This window comes from Neomonachus schauinslandi, chromosome 5, assembly GCF_002201575.2.
Source record: "Neomonachus schauinslandi chromosome 5, ASM220157v2, whole genome shotgun sequence".
NCBI lineage: Eukaryota > Metazoa > Chordata > Mammalia > Carnivora > Phocidae > Neomonachus > Neomonachus schauinslandi.
The window spans coordinates 38112512-38134961 of record NC_058407.1 but is presented as its reverse complement, the minus strand read 5'-3'; the positions used below and the strand labels follow the sequence as shown (position 1 = coordinate 38134961).

Genomic DNA, 22450 nt, shown 5'->3' with positions numbered 1-22450 from the left:
ACAGTAACTTGTAAATTGAATACACACGTGTGCAAGTGCACACATGCACATACAGCTGAAGATTGGGCATACGTTCATCAGATAAATCACTCAAGTATGTGACCATTAGAGGGCAGCAACTATTAGGGAATTTTGTACTCCCCTTCAAAAAACAATTAACCATTGGTAATATTTTGCTGTTGAAAGAATGAAAAAATTATGTTTTATATCAATTTCAAATGAAAATGCTGATGTGTATATGATTTCAAACACAGATTAAGAAAGAGATGTATACTTACAAGCAAAAATATTCTCATTTTTTTCATTATTAATATTTTTCCATTGTATTTCTGTCAGAAGAATCTTAGCTTTGCATGTCTTTTCCATTACACCTTAAATCTCCCTGTCACCTAATAAATGCTCTTAAGCATTTCTTCGAAAGCTAGACAGCTTTATGAATGGCTACCAAAAACAGCAGAGTGACCTGGCCCTTATCAGATTAGAGTCCTTGAGTTTGATTTTAATAGCATTTTCTCAAACAACTTGATTGACCATTGAGTTTTTATTCTTATGTTATACAGCTAAATAAATACAGAATTTTTGTCTTCCTTAAAATCAAGCCAGTTTTGGCACCCCTAAACTGAGTCTGCAATTTAAGATTATTGTTTTATTGTCATTATTCTATTATTCAAATGTAGGGCATTTGAATAATAGGTAATATATTGCTACATATGATGTCATGCTGTTGATTTTGGACATCATTTAAAGAGTTCATCCCCCTTTCTTTATTTTTGCATTTTTCTTTATTCACAAAATAATAAATAAAATTTTAAGGACGTTGTTCAATATATTTCACATGGCTTATTTTTCTCACAAAATTAATTTGAACAAATGACTCTCTTTGCCTTATGTAATAAACAACTTATCCTGAGTTTTATCTTACTACCCTCCTGGCCATATCCAGGTGGCTCTCAGGGGGTTCCATTGACAGCAGGTGGGCTCCACTAAGGGCAGAAATGGCATGGTCCTTTTCTCTGCATGCCAACCTTCCTCCATGGAGTTCTCTTGGGGTAGTTCAGACTTAGGAAGGGCTTCAGTGAAATGCTCTGGCAAATAGAGTAAACGTAGCTTTCAACTTCTGACAACACAAATTAGTCCTAGTCCTGCTAATTAAAACTTTGCAATAAGGGGATCTTTAAACTATATGAGAACAATCTAATAACTCACTAGAAGTATATACTTTCAATTAAAATTGAGATCTTAATTTTAGACTATTCTTTTTCATTTATTAATACAGCAGGGTTCTTTGTATTCTAATTAAGGCTACCCAATTTATTTTCTTCTCCATATTTCAAAGTAGACTATAGTCTATTTAAAAATACACTAGGACCAATTTTTAAATTAATTTTTTTTAAAACAACTGGTGTTCTTTTTTTTTTAAATTTTATTTTATTATGTTATGTTAGAACAACTGGTGTTCTAACAAATCTCCAGATATTTATAGAAAAATCTTGAATTGACCTCTTATAGACAATGTTATATGCTACTATAGTAATATGGGGCTGATTTCATTAACACTAAGAATGTTATGGTCCATAGCCTACTTTGATCATCAGTGAAAATCAACATCATGTTGTTATGGCAGTATTCCTATACATTTCATAAGATTCCCATATATGCGTTAATATTTTACTGAACAGATTTCCACATAGGTATGAAGAAGAGATGGTTTTGGAAAACAATGATAATTTAATAATTTCCAGTGTTACAAAATGTCCTGGAGCTGCCTATCGCAAAATGAGACAATGCTATTGTATATAACATAGGCACCAGCATTTTCTTATTATTTGCATGGGGGGGGTTAAATAAATCTTAAGTAAAACTTTGTTGCTTCAATATCCCCTAAGAACTTTTCTGTCACTAGTATCAAATATCTCATAAGAAGGTTAACATAATTTCTTAAAAGCAAACAGAGTGTTGAAATCTATATTTATTCTTCCATAAACAGACTATGGAAGTGAAGACTTTTGTCCCTCAACTTGCTACTTTCTGCAAATAGTAAAATCTTTTGTAGGGAAATCACTGAGAGATTCAAGTTTTCAGGGTTCTCAATGACTTTTGTCAATAGATTTTTTTTTCAAAATTAATTTAATTAAAATTTAATAAATTAGGGATGCCTAGGTGGCTCAATTGGTTAAGCGTCTGCCTTCAGCTCAGGTCATGATCCCAGGGTCCTGGAATGGAGTCCCACATCGGGCTCTTTGCTCAGTAGGGAGCCTCTTCTCCCTCTACCTGCTGCTTCCTCTGCTTGTGCTCTCTCTTTCTCTCTGACAAATAAATAAATAAAATCTTTAAAAAATTTAATAAATTAGTTTAATTTGCTAGACAATGGCAAAATTTATTTTATTTTTAAAAAGATTTATTTATTTGAGAGAGAGAGAGAGAGAAAGAGCCAGGGGAGGGGCAGAGGGAGAGAGAGAGGACCATAAGCAGACTCCCCACTGAGCACAGAGCCCAACACAGGGCTCGATCTCACAACCCTGAGATCATGGCCCTGAGTTTGGGACCTGAGCCGAAACCAAGAGTCAGATGCTCAACCAACTGAGCTACCCAGGCACCCTACATAATGGCAAAATTTATTTTAATGTATTTTTTTTTTTTTGCCCCAGTACCATTTGTTTCCATTTTATTTTTTTCTAATACTTTTTCATTTGAAAGCTTAAAATCATTTGGAACATTATTTATCCTTTATATGTCTATTCTGTTTCTCATTTATTAATAAAATTTATAGATGTATTGACTTGAGAATGATTCTTAGGTAATCCCCGTGGACAACACCTCAGAATTGATGCTGAACCATGAATAATTGCCTTGTGTATTTGATTTTCTTTAGTTAATTTGGTATCAATATTAAAGGAGTTTGATTTAATCCATACTTCTCTGGTTTCCTCATAAGAATTTGTGGTGTAAGAGATCAAGTATCTTCCGAAGGACAAGGACAAGGACAAATGGAGTCGTTTCCTTTATCCCTCAAGCTTTTTCTTCTTTCATTGAAAAAAAAAAGAGAGAGATAGCTTTACAGTTGTTCTTATACAGGTTTGGGATACATTTTTAGCATAATATAGAACCACTTAATCTTTACTTGAACTGTAATCTAAAAAGGCATTGTGTTATAGAGCAATACTTATTAAGTTATATTGAAAAATATCTTGTAAATTAGAAGATTTATTCTTCTCTTTGATTAAATAAGGGACAGTAAAAAAATATATATATATATACACACACGCATATACACACCTTTTTTTTCTTTTTTGCTGTACTGGGTAGTTTTTGGTATTCCACTAGATTAATGTGTTATATCAAATGGAAGTGACACTTTACTTATTTTTTTGGTAGGCAGCATTTCCTTACCTGTTAGTCTGATCAATGTAGTCATTAAATTGTTTCTTCAATTGAGGTTCTACACAAGTTCAAATTAAATGGAAAAATGCCAGATCTCTTCCATGAATTATGTTATACAATACTGGCCAAGGCTTTGTCTACATAGCAACTCTAAAATAAAATGTAGAAGAAAGGTGGAATGGGAGCTTTACTATTTAAATGGCTGTGTTATTTTCATAGTACACAGTTGATTGGAAAGTTGCTCTGCCTTTGAAAATATGTATGTTGGTAAATATGATAAAAACATAAGGACAAATATATGTTAGGGACAATATATATTTTATATATACTTACACAAGAGGTAACCTGTGCAAAAGGTTTTTATCTATCTTTTTCCTCGCTCAATCCTCAAGTGCCTAGAATAATGACCAAAAGATGAGGGCTCAGTCTGCTGAATTATGGAGTGAATCAATGATTATAGGGTCCTAGTCTAGAACTCTTCCTCTACCCTTCACAGGTCAAACTGTTTTTCCTTCAGGTTAGAAGTTCTGTGTGGAGAGATCAATATGAAGAGTTATCCTTCTATATAAAGAAATATTGAAATGTTTTTAGAAAAGGCGATTTAAAGAATTAGCAAGTTACAGTTGTACTTTCATGTTTATATCCCAATTTTGAGCACAGGTGTTACTATGTGCTGGACACGAAAATCTTGGCTGCAGTAGGAATGAAAATCTTAGGCAAGAATGACTCATTCATTCATCTAGCTATTAACTATTTAAAAACATTTAGAAATATTTATATTGTTACACTATCTAGGGGGCTTTGTAAGTGGTTACTTCATAGAGGCAAAGAAAAAAACTCAATCTATGGAATGAGAACTCCATACCGTTTCCTATATGGTTAAGGTAAGCATAATTATGTTAACTAATTTTAAATAATATTTACAAGAGTTGTGACATTAATTTTCAATTCCTTTCTGTTATCTTAAAAGGGAAAAGGGTCATTCTCTATTTATATTATATCCCTGAAGTGCCTCTGTTCTAAATGATATGAAATAGCTTAGGGAAATGAATTTGATGTTTTACTACATCTTGATCATAAGTAGTTATATTATTTTCTTTCTTGAGCATTTCACTCAAGGTTCCTTATGGTAACCTTGCATAGTAATAAGAATAATATAATTTTACCCACTTTATAGGTTAGCAAAATTAGGGGAGGGGTTAATTGGCTGTTCATAATCACACTAGCTATAAACAAAAAGTAGACAAAAGCCCAGGGCATGTTTATCCTTGATCCATTATTACTCCTGTGGTACTGGGAGGTTTACTGGATGTCACTCTTGGTCACTTTCTAACTAGAATTTACGTAAGTACTTGGTGCTTTATTGTAAACCAGTTGTTAGTTTGTTTCTGCTTCTCTTTATTACTGAAAAGAGTAAGGGTACCTGAAATTAGAGACTCATAATTCATTTGTAAAATCAGCAGACCAAAATCAGTCAACTCTTCAAGCAATCTAATGTCGTAAGTTGAAAGACAACCAAATTGAATTTACCAACTACATTTCATTTCATACAAAGTCTTCTGGATATTGTTTTTTGATATGTTGTTATAATTTTATAAAGCTTTCAGGGTTTCTACTGGGCATTAATCATCCCTAAACAGCTTTCTCTGGGAAGTTATTTTGATTAATGAATTTGGTTCAAACAAATATTATGACATTTTGATTTGAGGAAATTACTCCATGTTATCCTATTTCTTATTTACATTTTTGAGAACAGTCTGTAGAAATTTAACTTTATCTATATATTTAAAGAATCTTATACATGTTTAATTGTTAATAAATAGTAAATTGTTTTAGTCTAATAGACTTTCTTACAAATCTTAAATGGTGAGCTAAGAATTTAGGGAATTTTTAAAATTTAAAAATATACTTTTAAATTCTTCCCTCCTTATTCATTTTTTTTTTTCTAGTTCCAGGTGCAATATTTGATTTACAACTTGCAGAAGTAGAAGCTACACAAATAAGAATTACTTGGAAGAAACCACAACAACCAAATGGAATCATTAACCAATACCGAGTCAAAGTTCTAGTTTCAGAGACAGGAGTAATTCTGGAAAATACTTTGCTCACAGGAAAAGATGAGGTATTCACTTTCATTTCACATCGTGGTGAGCCTTTTCTTCTTGGATTTGGCCCTGATAACTTGGAAGACTTTCCAGCATTCAAACATAAAATATTTGACAAGCATCATGGTACAAAGTGAAGTAAATTTGGGCTATGTTGATAATCTAGCTAGGTCATATTTCATTTTAGAACCTACATTATTAGTTAAATGCTATTATTCTTTTTCAGTATATAAAAATGTTAATTGAACAATTAAATAGAACTAAAGGTGCTTCCATAAGTGAATATTATTATGGTAATTCAGTTAATGAATTGTTTAGAAACTCCTGTTATGATTTAAACTCCTTCTAGGCTTGCTTGCAATTTGGAACAGTTGCCAGTGAAAGGCACAGTATTTCGTAGTTGTTGTTGACAAATGACTTGTCCTGTTCAGTCTTTGGAAGCTATTTTTTTCAGAGCTACATCATTTTAAAAAAGAACCAAGCAGAGTATGTTTGATTAAAGAAAGCAAATGGCAGCACCTGGGTGGCTCAGTTCGTTAAGTGTCTGACTCTTGGTTTTGGCTCAGGTCATGATCTCAAAGTTGTGAGGGCGAGCCCATGTCCCTTTCCCTGCAACGAGGGAGTCTGCTTGAGGTTTTCTCTCTCCCTCTCCCCCTAGCCCTCCACCTGCTTGCTCTCTCTCTCTCAAATAAATAAATCTTAAAAAAAAAAAAAGAAAGAAAGAAAGAAAGCAGCTGGCTAAATAATGGAGGTTAAGTCATTCATAGATATAAGAGGACAATGTCTTTGCCTCTATTCACAGTGGAAGTCTTATTTTTCCCCCCTTTGTTTCTATTAGAAGTACAGGCCACACTGGTTTCCCTTTCCTATCTTCATTCACCTTGCCCAGCCAGCTATTCATCTGTGAGGGCCCTGTAAGTCACCAGACTAGTCACATCCAAGTATGGATACAAAAATAAATGTACTTAGGACCAGTGAATCCAATCACAGGCCTTGAAAGAGCTACCCGATGGCTGTTCATCAATTGGCTTCTACTGTTTTGGTCCAGAATCACTGTTTTTTCTAGCTGTGCTATTATTTTTCCCCATACATATTGTCCACTCTATTTCTAGTCTCTGCTTTCTTCCACTTCTTGTACATACTTGAAAATTGATGTTACTATGTACTCAAAGCACTCTGGCTGCCCAGGATTTATGATTCCAAATTATTCACCATCTCTAGTGCAGGATTAAAATTCAATCCTATGTTTACTCCTTTTCTGTGTGTAAAAGATGTGAGTTATGCTTTCTCTGATACTCTAGTTGACAACTCAGGCAAAGGGCAAGAGCTTAAACCTTTGCTCCAGCTGAGATGGTCTTAAATTAGATAGTTAGCTGTTTTGGGACTAGGTGACAGATCTCCCACTTCTGTTAATGACATCTGTTGAATGGCCAGACACACCTGTTTTTCTCTTGAAGCTAAGATGTTCTAGAAAGACTTCTTTGCGATTCTGCCTCTGTCTATATGGCTTGTAATCCCTGTGATACACTGAAGAGAACGTGAGCTTTGGGGTCATATAAATATGGGTTTATATCCTGGTCACTTAATGGGCTCTACAGTAGACAGATTAAGAACATGACCTAGGAGGCAGAATGCTTGGGTTTAAACTTTGGTTTTGCCATTATGGTTGGTTTAATCTTAGGAAAGCTGGCCTGACCTCTCTCATCTTCAGTTTCCTCTTCTCAAAGATAGAGATTATAAGAGTCCCTATAACAAAGGGTATTAATGAGGATTTAATGGGTTAATGTCCTTAAAGAGTTTAGAACAGTATGTGGTATGTGGTAAGTGCTATGCTAAATTATTGTGACCTGTTGTGATTATTAATCATGGCATTAGAACTTTCACCCTGATTGACATATATTATCAGTTTCTTTATCCTCCCTCAATGAAAGGACACATTACGTCTCCTTATTTCTATGATGGTATCTTTCTTTATTAGATCAGGCCTATTATTGATATTTCTGTTTTTCCATGTGACTGATGTTTGGGTTCATCTTTCAGGAAGTTGATCTGGGGAGAGAGATATGGCAGAGGCTCTAAATCCAAATGGACTTGGGTCCTAGCCTTGGCTCTGCCATTTACTAGCTCTATAACCTTGGACAAGTCAACTTTTGGAGACTTGGTATAAAGCAGGGCTTATATACTCAGCTTAGAGGGTGAGGAGTAGGGACATAATAGATAAAACCTCTGGTTTAGTGTATTCATTTATTACCCTTCATCTTGACCGTGATACTGGATAAGGACTTTTACCTTTCATTCACTCTTCTACTTCTCAAAGTATGGCCTCCACACCGTTTCACAAGAATTATCTAAGTTCTTGGAATCTTATTAGAAGTCACCAGTGACCTCTTAAGTGTCAAATAATGTGTTAATATATTTTTAAGTGTCCCCATCTTCATTGTCTCCTCCAGAATCCATTTTTCTGCTCTCCCACTTTCCAGCTTTTGAGTATTTTCTGCCTCATGCTTCCTCCACTTTCATATGCTATGACTTTGCAAAACTTTGGTCTTGTAAAATGAAAATTGAAACGGCTAGTTCTCCTGTAATTTTCTAACTCCTTCATTGTAAAGGTGTTCCAGACAGTTCTGTTTTCAGCCTTCTTCTTACACTTTCTTTCAATGATCACACAATTTCAGTCACAGCTTCCTATCTGAATGATCCCTTTGCCTTGCTTTCTATTCTGGTCTTTCTCTGACACTCTGTTCCTAATGGCAACCATTTGTAGGGAGGTTCTGTCAGGGTTTATCACATCTGAACTCATTTTCCCTCATAAAAGAAAACAAAAATCCTTTTTGGGATAATGGCCTGGTTTATGACCAGAAGGAGGAGACAAAGCTGGGATACAGCTTGGAACAGATACTTGACAGAGATTTGGGGATGGCGATGGAGACCTGTGAAGGTTTTCACAGAACACACAAGAAGAAAGTCTATCTAGACAATTAATAGTTTCAGTTATGAAGAACAAAGTCTGGAGAGAGACTAATTTGAAGCCTAGATACCAAATAACTAGTTTTAGAATTCCTTTATTTCTTGGACTGGGCACACCACAGCTCTCTGACCTGAAGGTCATTGTCTAAGCACTGAGAAGGTCCTTATGGTGCTTTTACATGCCTGATATTTCTCTTTTCAGATTATGGCATTGTTATTCTTTGTGTCATAAAGGCTCAGAACCATGGGGCTATCTCTGTCTTGGGTTATACTTAGCATTCAATAGTCATTCAATATTAAGCCAATTATTTTAACCTCCAAAGGGTGATGCATACATCTATATTTCATTCCTGTGTCTGCACTGCAGCTCAGGATTGCATAGTCTCTTGCCTGGACTATTGTTGTCTTACTGCCTTAGTTTTCCATTGTTGTATAACAATTTGCCACAAGCTCAAGACAATTCATATTAATTTATTATCTCATAGTTTCTGTGGGTCAGGAATCCACATAGCTTAGATGGACGCTCTACTTAGGGTCTCGTAATACTGCAATCAAGGGCAGACTATGCTGTGTTCTTGTCTGGTGGCTTAACTGGGAAGAAGCCATTTCCAGACTCAGAGTTTCAGCAGATTTAACTTCCTATTGACTGTAAAACTGAGGGCCTCAGTTTTTTGACTGGAGACTAGCCTTAGTTCCAGTTCATAGAGGCCTCCACAGGAGAATTGTCACAAGGATTTTCCCAACATGGTCAGTTATCTATCTATCTATCTATCTATTTATTTTTTTTATTTTTATTTTAAAATTTAATTTTATTATATTTGTCCCCATACAGTACTTCATTAGTTTTTGATGTAGTGTTCCATGATTCATTGTTTTTGTATAACATCCAGTGCTCCATGCACTATGTGCCCTCCTGAACACCCATCACTGGGCTAACCCAGCCCCCCACCCCCCTCTCAACATGGTCATTTAGTTCATCATGCCAGCAAGGGGAATCTATATGGTATAATGTAAACATAAGAATGACATCCTCTCACCTTTGCCTTATTTCATTGGTTAGATGCAAATCATAGTTCCCACACAACAGGAGGGGATTATACAAATGCATGAACAATAGGAGGTAGGAATAATAGGGGGGGCCACATGAGAGACTGTCCACCACACTCTCCCAGCCCACTATTTCATATTTCACGCATCTATTAGAATAATCCTTCCAGATTTAAGTATATTATTTGTACTTCTCTCTAATGAGAAATAACTAAATAAGAATTGAGAACAGATGGGGAAGGTATGTATCTATTTAAGAAATCTAACTCCTTAGTATCATTGCAGAAAGTCAATCACCCTTATTGAAAAATTTTTTCCAGTGACCTTTTATGGTTTGTTTATTTCTTAATAAATAGGGGTTATTTGAGCATGCTGAAACATGTATAAGATTTCACTTTCAGTATTTAAACAAATACTTGAAAAAATATATTAGAAAATTTAATCTTAGTGTTTGAAGACTTTTATTTCAACTTCCAAATTTATATATGAATCGCATGTATAACATGCCTAATAAATGATTGGGAATCCAGCCTCTGCTAAAATATTTGATCAACTCTGATAATAGGGTATCTACTACCACAAAAGCAGGTCCTATTCTATGAACTTAAAAATATTCTTCTTTATGACCTCCCAGGCATGTATTTATTAAGTAACTACAAAGTTCCAGGCACTCTGTTAGGTCCAGAAGATACACAGATGAATAAGAAACTACTCTGTTCTTTAACTGTTTGGAACTGAACTATTTGTCTTCTAATGTTTACCAATTTGTCCCATCTCTTTTCTCTAGACCCACATGGTATGAGCTCAGAATTTGGAACCAGGGAAATGTGTTTTAATCCTACCTCTGCTATGACTAGTTTTGTGAACTTTAACAGACAACTGTAAAATGGAGATCTTGATACCTAACTCTTTGGGCTATAATGAAGTGATATCACATGGGTGAAAGTACTTAGCACCATATTTGACACACAGTTGTTTTAAATGTTATTCTTTGTAGTAGTAACAACAATACATAGTGATTTATTTTTTTATCATTTGAAGATGATGGTCATGATTTCCCTAAAGCTTAACATCCTCAGTTTCTTATCAGCTATGGTTTCTGGATCCTTCATATTATTGATTACTCTCCTATGTATATTTTCCAGTTTGTCACTGAGCCTCTTAATCATCTGAACACAATAGTCCATATGTAATTTGATTAGATCCAAATTCAGAAGAACTATTTTCTATCTTGATGTTCATTTTTTACTTCTTTCAATGCAAAGAATAAAACTAATTTCTTTGCAAAACTCATTCCACTGAGACTAAAATCTGAAAAACCCTTAATTCATCTCTCTATGGACTGCTCTTAATTTGAATTTCACACTCAGATCTCATCCTGTACTTCTTCTTCTAGTAGAATACTGGGGCATTTTCTCCCCAAAGACACCATCTTGCTGCCTAGTGTTACAAATTTCTGAGATTCATACAGATACATCTTTTCATCTGATATGTTTCACAAGTATATCAATACTTATCATTGGTGAACATGAGAAGAAAGCCAGCTAAATGCTTGACCAATTGCTATGGAATGAAGGTGACAGGACTCAAGAGTAGTTTGGAAATGCTTGAGATAAAGTTTACTTTATTGACCGTTAGGAACAGAAAAAGAATTAAGCCTTAAGGGTTGTCACCCAAAAATATGCAGAAGGAAATAATATCCATTAGGTTTCCAAACATATGCTAATTGCAGACTTTTCTTTTTACTACTGCTTAATAACAGAGAGCATAAATCGTGTTATAGTTTATAATAAAATATAGAAACATTTCTTAAGAATAAGTCACTTGTTCCATTAATTCAATCCAGTAGACTTCCAGTGAGTCTAAATTGATAGATGTAATGGAGATTTTTTTAGAAATAAAATCACATTAGCTATAATGAAGGTTATTACACATAGAATCAGGTTGGTTTGTACAGATGGATTAGGAATTTAGCTCTGAAGAACTGTAATTCTTTCACATAAATTCCAAAGATTCTTGGGTAGCATATGAGAGGCCTTTCATGTTGATGAACTGTGACATTCCCTAAGTCAATTGTGTTCAACTAAGGGAGAGTTTGCTCTCCAGTTGGCGATCACTGGAGACATTTTTCTTTGTCACAACTGAGAAGATGCTTCGCGTGGGTAGGGACCAGGGATGCTGCTAACCTTCCCACAACAAAACATTATCTAACACAGAATGTCAGTAGTGCTGAGGTTGAGAGCCCTGGACTAACTCAGTGAGTCTGAAACCTTTAGGGGTTGTGGTGGGCTTCTTTTCTCTTCCATTTCTCTCATGTCGACTTTGGCCCCTTCCAATTACTTTCTTAAGTTCTAGTTCTTTCCCATCATTTTTGCTGTTAAAATATTTTTTATTCATCCTTTGAAAAACCCAATATCTAATGCCTTTTTAAGAGAGGCAAAGTGTGAGAAATATTCATGACACAGTCCTCTCAGTGATAACAAATAACATTCTGGGTTGTTGTGAAACCAATGTTCAAATCATTGCCCCAGTTAGGGAGGGTCTTTCCAGAATACCAGAATTTGAGAGAAATTCAGAAAGCCAAAATCATTTAGGTCAACTCTTCTATTGAAATGGCAGTTTGTCAACAGAGATGTTTAATTTAGTTAATTGATGGGATGCTGTGGCATAACTCTCAATAATTTATCTTACGTGGAGTGTAAAATATCAGGAGATTTAATGCAAAGTTTTAGTTCACGGGGAAATTGTTTGTACTACTTCATTGTACCTTCCGTAGTGCTTTGTACACAGTAGATTCTCAAAGAGCGGCTGATTGATAGTGGAAACAGCTGTGTGTTTCAAGCATAAACTATTGACTGGAATACCAGAGCATCTCTGAATTATGTGTTTGTGATTCATGCCCTCCCTGATTTCCCTGTGGAGGCAGAGCTGAAGTGAGCCGTTGGAAGATCGAAGACCTTTAACTTGTCCCATATAGAGTTCCCTATCCAGAGTTCTTTATTGCAACAATTTTAGAATAGATCTCATAGGTATTCCCCTGCTTTTTATCACAATACTCTTCTGGCTAAAGATGTAACAAGATTTAGATAATTTTATTTTATAAATATCATTTGGAGAACCAGAGATTTCCTTGGATCATTTCTCCATTCTTTTATGTCTCAGAAAAGTCAATATTCCAATGACCTATCTTTGTAGATGGTTAAACAAATGGCCTTAAAATTTCTTGCCTTACTGAAATTTTTCCTGAGAACCTCTTAGTTTTTTAAAATACTAAGTATTGATGTTATTTAGGAATAAAAACTCTGTTTTTGGCTCTAGGACTAAAGACAATGCCAAAACATGTAAGATAATTAAAAGATAAGAGTACCAAAAGTTATTTACATAAATAAAACCTTTATTATATATTACAAGTTTGAGAGAGCATGTGAGTGTGAGAGAGCATGGAGTTGGGAAGGAATAAAATGATTTTCTTTTTTTAAAAAAAAAGCATTTTTGTTTTTCTTAAAAGGTGAGTTTTGAAGCAGAACTTGAAAAGGAATGAACCAAAAGCAAGTAGTTCTTGCAATGTCTTTTTTTTTTTAAATGATTTTATCTTGGAAAATTTTGAACAGATATGGAAGTAGAGAAGAGAATGTAATAACCCACTATTTGCCCCTCACCTGGATTCAGTAACTAACAACCTGTCATACTGGCATCAGCTGTTTCCCATTGTTACTGTTGCCTTGGGCATATTTTAGAATAAATTCCAGACTTCCCATTTTGCTCCTACCTGCCTACTTAATAACAAATCTCTAAAACTCATGGACATTTTAATTCATATAATGATTCCATTACCACAACTATCAGAATTACTAATATTGTTTTGGTATCATCTAATATCTAGAACATATTCACATTTTCCTGATTATTTTTGAAGCCTATGTTGGTAGATATGTACTAATTAGAATCCAAAGTTCACACATTTCATTTGGTTGTTAAGTCTCTTAAGGCAACATTTACTTTGATTAATGTTTAGTCTTATTTCCGAGGTTGAAAACTACACAAAATACCTAATAGTATTTGGCTCAAATACCCTTTCCTCAATCAGTTATGCTTTGTGGGAAGGGGGAAAGGAGAGAGTCATCTTGTTATCCCAATAGAAACTCTTCTGCATTTATCTGTAATGTGCCCCTGATATTTTTACTTCAGTATCTGTTACTTTGGTGAACTTGACATGTGTGAAGTACATTATGGGATCTAGGAGCAATCACAGTTACTTAAAATATTCTTTACGTCCAGAGCCTTGGATAGGCTATTTGAAAGCGATTGCCATGCAGTTTTGTTCATGTCTGTAACTTCACTTGATCAAAGATAAACTATTATTGATGTATCAAGCGGGCATACAAGCCTCTCACACCTCATATGCAAATGAGAACACAGATAGAGAAGCAAAACATATTTTAATAAGGCACTGTGCCTAGAACACTTACTTTTGGGGGTGAATGGTTTTAAAATAGTTTAGTTATGAAACCTCTGTATGAGGATGTCTAATTTTACAATAATTAACTCAAATCGGAAACAAATATCCCCTTCATCCCACAATACAGTATTGATCTCTTAAGATAATGGAGTGATCAGGATGTGTTAAAATGATGCAGGAATTTAATAGCTCTAGAATGAAATCTGGGAATGTAAAGGAAGACAGTAGTTGTGGATATAATACTGTCTTTTTAAAAGGTGTGATTCCAAAGTTACTAGTTTTTTAATTAAGCTAAATACTTGAGTGAAGTCATTATTAAGTGTAAATGTTACAGTCATTGTAAATAGTCTGTTTTTAATTACAGTATATAGATGACCCCATGACTCCAGAAACTGTGAACAAAGAAGAGTCAATGGCAGAATTATTTGAGGGTTCAGCAGAGATATCTTCAGACCTCTACTCGCTTGCTTCAGCTATATATAACAGTCATGCGCGTGATAATTTCCCTGTGAGGAACAGAGCTGAAGAGCAGCATTCAGCAGTTGGTAGGTACAGTATTTATGTTCTTTGAAGTGTATTTCAAACCATCAGTACGAGCTAGCACAGATATGAACTTTAGCTTAGAGTTCAACCAAATTATTAATGGTTCATGGGCTGGAGTCAGATTTTTTCTTCTTCAACTGTTGGATAACCTCATGCAGCAAATGGTTATGCCACACAGGCAGGAGTTGGCCCCTCCTAACCCATTTGACCTTCCTCCTAGAGAAAGTAGCACCCTAGAGTCTCTGGCCAAGCTGCATAGACAATCAGTTATTACAGTTGCCAAAGCAGGTGTGATGGGGAGGGATTAACATATCTTCAAATCATTTACAGGCCTCACACTCTCTGCAGCTTTTGACTAATAGGTTTTCAAATGTCACTAAAGGTAAATAGGTCAGAAAGTTACAACTCTAGTGCATGGGGTGATAAACAGGTGTAGGTGACCCCAGCGATGTGGTGATGTCATTAGTGTATACACTTGCTTTTCAGGGTCAATGGATCTTACTGTTTCTAAAAGAAGAATGCCATATATAGCAAATTAAAAATAGTTGGTTACATGACGCAGATCTAAATGATCTCTCTGGTCATTCTAAAAATGAGAAGAATTTTTTTTCATTGCCTTTTTTTCTGATTCAGTAGTTGTCTCATTCCAAATTACAAGTATTATATTATTTTATTGATGCAGAATTAGTCAAAAGTATCACATTACATTCGATATATGTTTATTTCATTTACTGATCCATTTTGAGCTGTGCAAAGACTGGAGCAACACTAAAAATTAAGAGGCCCACAATTTCTGATACAGATGTTTCCTTGAGTATTTGTCTGGCCTAATTGTTATTTAACATTGTTGGATGCACAGGTTCTTAATAAAAAAAAAAATTAACATTATTTGAAATCCTTGTTCAGACATATTTACGTGTCAGTTATCCAAGCATGCTTACTTTAAACCCCCAAGGGGTTTGATAAAGGTATGGTATTTTTTTAGTCCAAATAAGTCTCATTTCGATAACATTCACATTACAACATAGCATTGACTTATAACATTTTAATTTGATATTATTACCTCATCTTTCATTTCAGAGAAAATTCCTAGCCAGTCCCTTTCAGAAGGTTGTATTTTCTCAAAACACTAGTCTCATGTTCCAAGATGTATGTATTACTAATTATACATGTTTATTATTTACACATATTTTTATTATTTTGCATAAAGGAGTACATAGAAAAATTAATGACTAATGTGAAATCAAGTTTAAGGTTTCACTCTATGAGGAAAAATAATTTTGATCATGATTTTTTTTAACTGATTTCAAATAGGAACTACAAGGAATCTGTATATCACCAACATTGCTGCTGAACAGCTGTCTTATGTTATCAGGAGACTTGTACCTTTCACTGAGCACATGATTAGTGTATCTGCTTTCACCATCATGGGAGAAGGACCACCAACGGTTCTCAATGTGAGGACACGTGAGCAAGGTAAGAATGTATTTCCTTTGAAATAATTACCTGCAAATACTGCTCTTACACATTGTAATACTTTTTCTTTTTGCTCACATTAATTGTTCATTCTTCTTTACAAGTGCCAAGCTCCATTCAAATTATAAACTATAAAAATATTAGTTCTTCATCTATTTTGTTGTATTGGGATCCTCCAGAATATCCCAATGGAAAAATAACTCATTATACCATTTATGCAATGGAACTGGATACAAACAGAGCATTCCAGATGACTACTACAGATAACAGCTTTCTTATAACAGGTAGAACAATCTTTTTTAAAACATCGCTTTTCTGATGAAAATATGCATCTCTTTTTGCCTTAAACACTGCAGGACATGTGCTGCCTCATTTCAGATTTCTTATGCTGTGCTGCCATGGACATCTTGAAAAATGTGAAGAAATAACTTGATTAAATGTGTTTTTCTTTATCTATATTTATCTACAAAAAAAAGAGATCATCAGATCACCAAGTATTGTAGGGATATACTTAACCCAGAGAATTTTATATCTGGTACACTGAAGTAAAGTGTTAAAAGCTTGAATGAATGAATGTGAAAATCACCTGAAGTTACTGAGCTGACATGCTGTTTGTGCCAAGTCAACATAGTCCTTGCAGCGTGCCAAAAATTATTTTTCAGCTTCAGTGATTACCCTAATATTCAGGAAAGAACTAAAATATCATCAACATGGGAAGACCCTCATGCCTGAGGAATTTTGGGACAATGAGATTACAAGGAAACTGACTTGGAGAGCCAGTCTCCCAAATAAATTATTTTCACTAGTCCTGTGTCAAATGACCCTAATCCATGAATGCTATTTTATGATCTTTAAACAGATTACTGTTGTCATTATAGGGTTAAAGAAGTACACGAAATATAAAATGAGAGTGGCTGCCTCAACCCATGTTGGAGAAGGTTCTTTGTCTGAAGAAAATGACATCTTTGTGAGAACTCCAGAAGATGGTAAGAATATCAGGTGCAATTTTAATAAAGAGAAGCAAGTAGTGTTGCATGCTTACTGCTGTCTATCTCTTGCTCCCTTAGTGGCTGAAGCAATTAGTATGAAAAAATACATGTATTTAAAATTTTGTTTTCATCCCCCAGAACCAGAATCATCACCTCAAGATATTGAAGTTATTGATGTTACTGCAAGTGAAATAAATTTGAAGTGGTCACCACCTGAGAAACCCAATGGGATTATTGTTGCTTATGAAGTGCTGTATAAAAATATGGACACCTTGTTTATGAAGAACACCTCAACCACAAACATAATTTTAGGGGGCTTAAAACCTTACACCCTCTACAACATTTCTGTCAGGTCATATACCAGATTTGGTCATGGCAATCAGTTATCTTCTTTACTCTCTGTAAGGACTTCTGAGACTGGTAAGTTTTTTGTTTGCTGTTTAATAATACATAGTAATGAAGTAAACATGGCTGACAATTGTCATATTGTTTATATTTTAAATAACCTAAAATCTCTTATTCTTTTTTGTATAACCCAGAAATTTATTTATTTATTTATTTATTTCTGGGAAGGTGTGGGGAAAAGGCTTGCTGTGTCGATTGTTAAAGTCTGCTTTACATATATGGGAACTCCAAAATAAAATCAGTGAATTTTTCAAGCGAAAGACCTTTAGAAACCAAGGAATCCTTCAGAGTACCTGTAAAATAACTACATGTTTGCAGATTAGGTAAAGGCAGAGCCCACTGATAAGAATAGATTCCTGTTCTCCAATGAGGTATGTATATAGAAAGAGGTGCAGAGGGGCGCCTGGGTGGCTCAGTTGGTTAAGAGACTGCCTTCGGCTCAGGTCATGATCCTGGAGTCCCAGGATTGAGTCCCGCATTGGGCTCCCTGCTCGGCAGGGAGTCTGCTTCTCCTGCTGACCCTCCCCCCTCTCCTGCTCTCTCTCTCTCATTCTCTCTCTCAAATAAATAAAATCTTTTTAAAAAAAAAAATGAAAGAGGTGCAGAGTAGGAGCATACGAAGGGCATGCCTGGTTGAGTCTTATGGAGGAGATAGCATCTGACCTGGATCTTAAAGAATAGGGTAGAGTGGATGTTTTTGAAGTTGTTGGGTGGGTAGGGAGGGGAATATCATGGAAGCAAGGAATTACACTCTTGTGTTTCAGTTTCAGTGCTACAAGATGATTATAACAAGTTTATTGTTATATTATGTTTATAATCATATATTGGAGCATCACTTTTAAGCCAACCTGTAATTTATGCTGAGAATTAATAAAAAATATAAAGTTTCTGTTTTACTCCTACTTTTAAAATTAAATATCTGTTGACTAGCTACTGGCTGAACCATATGGAATTACTATTCCTATGGGTCATAGTGGCCAAGTATCAGCAATTTCATATGGTTCAGCCACATGCTATATGTGAGGCCCTGTCTCTAACCTTAAGGATATAGGAATCTAGTAAAGCAGTTTATCTTTGAACAGGAGTATCTTCTTGAGACCGGTCACAGAAATTAATAAAATGAGATGACATAAAAGAGCCCATGGAGAATGGCAATTGTAATTGCTGGACTGAGAGAGTAATGAAAGGAATGTTTTATAGCATCAAGAGTTATCCCTTAAAGTGAAATCTAATTGATGTTAAACTGTATACTGGCATGTTCCATTGCTTTGATAGATATTGTTTTTAAAATCAGTATTTTTTAAAGAAAAATATCTCCTCTTTACCTGACCTAGCTTTATTTTACACTAGTTCAAGGAAAGAAACAAGCATATTTTAAACACCTGCAAAGTGCCATGGGCTATGCCATTGGCTTTCATGAAAATTACCTCTTTAATTCTAAAATAAAGCATTAAGATAGTACTATCTTCATTGCCTAATGAAAAACAGGTATGAGAGGTTCATCCTTCAATAAATATTTAACAAATATTTGCAATATGCCAAGCCCTACTGAGAATATAACACTGTAAATGAAAGTGAATTTCTGCCCTCCTAAAGTTAAAATTAATTGGTAGATGTTTAATTGCTTTAAGGTCACCCAGCTGGTAGGTGATGAAGCTGGACCTGGGACCCAAATGCATCAGACTATAAAGCATATTTCCTTTCACAATATAATCTGTTTCAGAAGCCATCAATAAAGTTGGTAAATTATAGAATATATCCAGGATTTTTTCTGTTCATTGTTGCAGAGATATTTTGCTACTTGGGCTCTGCATAGCATGAAGAAGGAAAGAAGAACTTTCAAAGTTCCTGTTATATTAAACAATCATCATATTCATGAATGCTTATCAAATACTTACCAATACTTCACTACAAATACTTCACTACTGGTCACAGCATCAAGAACACCTTAGTGATTATCTATAGAAAAATCTTTTTTGTTCTTTGCTAATTATTTTTTGATACTAGGCTCTTCAGAAGCAAAACAGACTGAATAATAGGGCATTGTGTTCAATGTCCATACTTCTAATTTCGAACTGTCTTAAAGTAGGGTACTCTCAACATCTTTGCGTTCTTCATCTAGATGAAAACGGTGGACAATGAAATCTACATTATGACTTTTCCCATGATATGTGTGCTACTATTGAGCCACCAGTTTTAGCTCTTTTTGCAAAAGAGGAAGCTAGAATGTTAAGTAGTCTCAAGGTGTCATTTGAAGCAAGAACAGCTATCTATCTATTCCCAAGGCTTCATATTCTTATTAAATGGAATGAATCCATCCTCAAGTCTTACTATAAAAAACAAGAGCCCACTTTTCAACATTGGTTCATGAGAAATTGAGGGATCGGTTAGTAGTGTGTTAATGCTGCTAGCTACAAATAAGAATAAATTATTTGTGCACATGCTTTATTTTGATTGGGGAATCAGAGTTTACTTATGCTTGGGAGTAAAATACTCTTGTGTTCAAGCAAAAAAGATCAATACGAGGATGAGCTCATGGGTGTGTGCGTGTGTGTGTGTGTGTGTGTGTGTATGAAAGAGAGACTGTGTTTATGTGTGTTTTAAGTATAGAATGTAGAGTTTGCAATCAAACAAGATTAATTCATGTTTTCTCATACTTAGGGTTCAGTAATCATATAAAGAACTTTAAGTTCTCATATAAATTACCTTTTGATGATCTCTATTTTTCTCTTTCCTCTTTAAGATCTACCTTTCTTTATGGGAAGCCTTTAACAAAATGCCTTGAGTATGTCTGATGTGGGGTAATAACCACTAGTGGATAGTAACCTAGATGTTGACCAAAAGTTTGTGGAGGGCTCTATAAATTTATTTATATTAATGAATAGCATTTAAAATTTTTTCTACATATCATTATAACTTTGCATGCCAAACAACAATCTTTTGGAATACTCAAGGTAACTTGTCACTTCCTATTTTGGGACCATCATGAACAAACATTTCTTATTTTTATTTTTTAAATAGATTCAGCTTATTCCAACCAATTGTAATAATTTTTTTAAACTTTTTTTTATTATGTTGTATTAATCACCATACATTACATCATTAGTTTTTGTTGTAGTGTTCCATGATTCATTGTTTGCATATAACACCCAGTGCTCCATTCAATACGTGCCCTTTTTAATACCCATCACCAGGCTAACCCATCCTCCCACCCCCCTCCCCTCTAGAACCCTCAGTTTGTTTCTCAGAGTCCATAGTCTTTTTATTCATGAGCTATCTATTTTACACAATACTTCTCCAATTGGACACACTGTGTTGGTTCAGAAAACTCTAAGTCCATCATTGCTCTCCAATATCAGTAAGTCATCAAGGCTGTCTTATTTTCCCTGAATCCAACACTGGTTATCCCCTAAGGATAAATGAATAAAAATGCAAAGGATATCAGCCTGGGGTCAGGGGTGCATATTTATATTCTGACTACTGGTGGTAGGCAGACAACTCCAGAGGGACAACTTAGCAAGTTCCAATGGGAATTTTTCAAAATCAGAAGTCATACTGAGTTATGAAGTTCAAGCATAGTATTACTGACTCCTTTTTTTCTTGCGGTTAAAGAGCTATTCAATTCAATCTTGTTTTGCTTAGCTGTGAATTTCTCTCTTGTTTTTAAATATATTTTATGTCATGTTGAACATATTTATTCATGGCCTGAACATGTTTTTGTGGATTCATATGCATTGTGGGTACAGCAGTAAGACAAAATTCCTACCGTCCTGGAACTTAACATTTTAGAAGTTTCACAGAAAATAAACCAGTATAAAGTAATATATGTGACTTTGGTAGTGGTAAATTGTAATAAGAAAAAAAAAACAGGGAAAGAAGAGAGAGTTACTTGACTAGTAAACAGACTATTGGAGGTGGTGGAATGAGAGAAGCCCTCTCTGAAGAAATTATATTTGCCCAGAGATATTAACAATGTATAAGAGCAAGTTAGATAAGGATAAGGAAGAAAAGTCCACCAGAAGGAGGAATAGCAATAGCCAGATTTCTCAAGTGGGAAGATACTTTATGTGGTTGAGGAAGAGCAGAGCATTCCTGTCATTAGCAGATGAGGAGAGACAGGCTGGCAAAGGTGGATTGTGCAGATTCTTGGTGTTATTCTAAGAGGTTTGGAGTTTAATTATAATGAGTAGCTATTGAAGAATTATGACAAGAACATGATATTATTTGCAATTTTGGAAGATCTCTGATGACTATGTTGGATTTGGGAATGAAGAGAAAAACATGATTATTTACTAGGTATTTCATTTGAAAATCTGGGTGAGTGGTGCTACCATTTACTGAGATAGGGAAGTCTGGAGAAGAGGTCAGTTTGGAGGAAATTCAGTTCTGTTTTGAACATGTTTTAAATATCTAAGTACCTGTCATGAAGGCACTTGCATATATAAGTTTGAAACTCAGGGAGAGGATCCAGGGTTGAATACACAATTTAAAGTCAAGGGATGAGAAAAAGTCACCTCAGGGGGTGTGTAGATAGAAATGGAAAGAAGCAGACACCTGTGTTCTGGGGCAATATGACCTATGGACTTGGAGAAGTCAGAGAGGAGTTAGTCAAGGACTAAGCAGAAGTGGGCAGTGGTGAGGTAAGAGGAAAATCAGAAGATTGTGTCTTGCAATGCAAGTGAATGAAGATTTTCAAGTGGAAGTAATTCATTTCCTATGTCAAATACTGCTGTCAGTGAAGTAAGGATGATGAGGGCATACAACTGATGAGAGGTTTGGCATTATGGAGATCACTGGTGACTTCATGACAGCAGGTTTCATAGAAAAAAGTGGAGGAAAATGCCTAACTGAAGTGAGACTAAGACAGAATGAGAGATTTAAAAAGTGGAGAAAATGAATAAAGGTGGAAATTTTGAGCAATTTTGATATGGCATGGAGGCCAGAATGGAGCAATACTTGAAAGGGCAAAGAGAGTCAAGTGTCTTTTTTTTTTTTTTCTTTTGCTGTGATATAATGTGTGTGTGTGTGTGTGTGTGTGTTCACATGTATACAATATAGAAATAATTCAACCAAAAGAG

The 22450-nt window shown here is 34.9% G+C and overlaps 1 protein-coding gene across 1 annotated transcript in view; it reads left to right on the top strand.

Moving 5' to 3' along the window:
- Positions 1-22450, top strand: part of PTPRQ (protein tyrosine phosphatase receptor type Q) — a 201427-nt gene that overhangs the window by 16148 nt on the left and 162829 nt on the right. The window contains exons 9-14 of the mRNA XM_044914755.1: positions 5331-5503; positions 14324-14504; positions 15817-15978; positions 16083-16262; positions 16857-16964; positions 17106-17387. Of these exons, the coding sequence (XP_044770690.1) occupies positions 5331-5503; positions 14324-14504; positions 15817-15978; positions 16083-16262; positions 16857-16964; positions 17106-17387 (1086 nt within the window). The remainder of the gene's footprint in view (positions 1-5330; positions 5504-14323; positions 14505-15816; positions 15979-16082; positions 16263-16856; positions 16965-17105; positions 17388-22450) is intronic.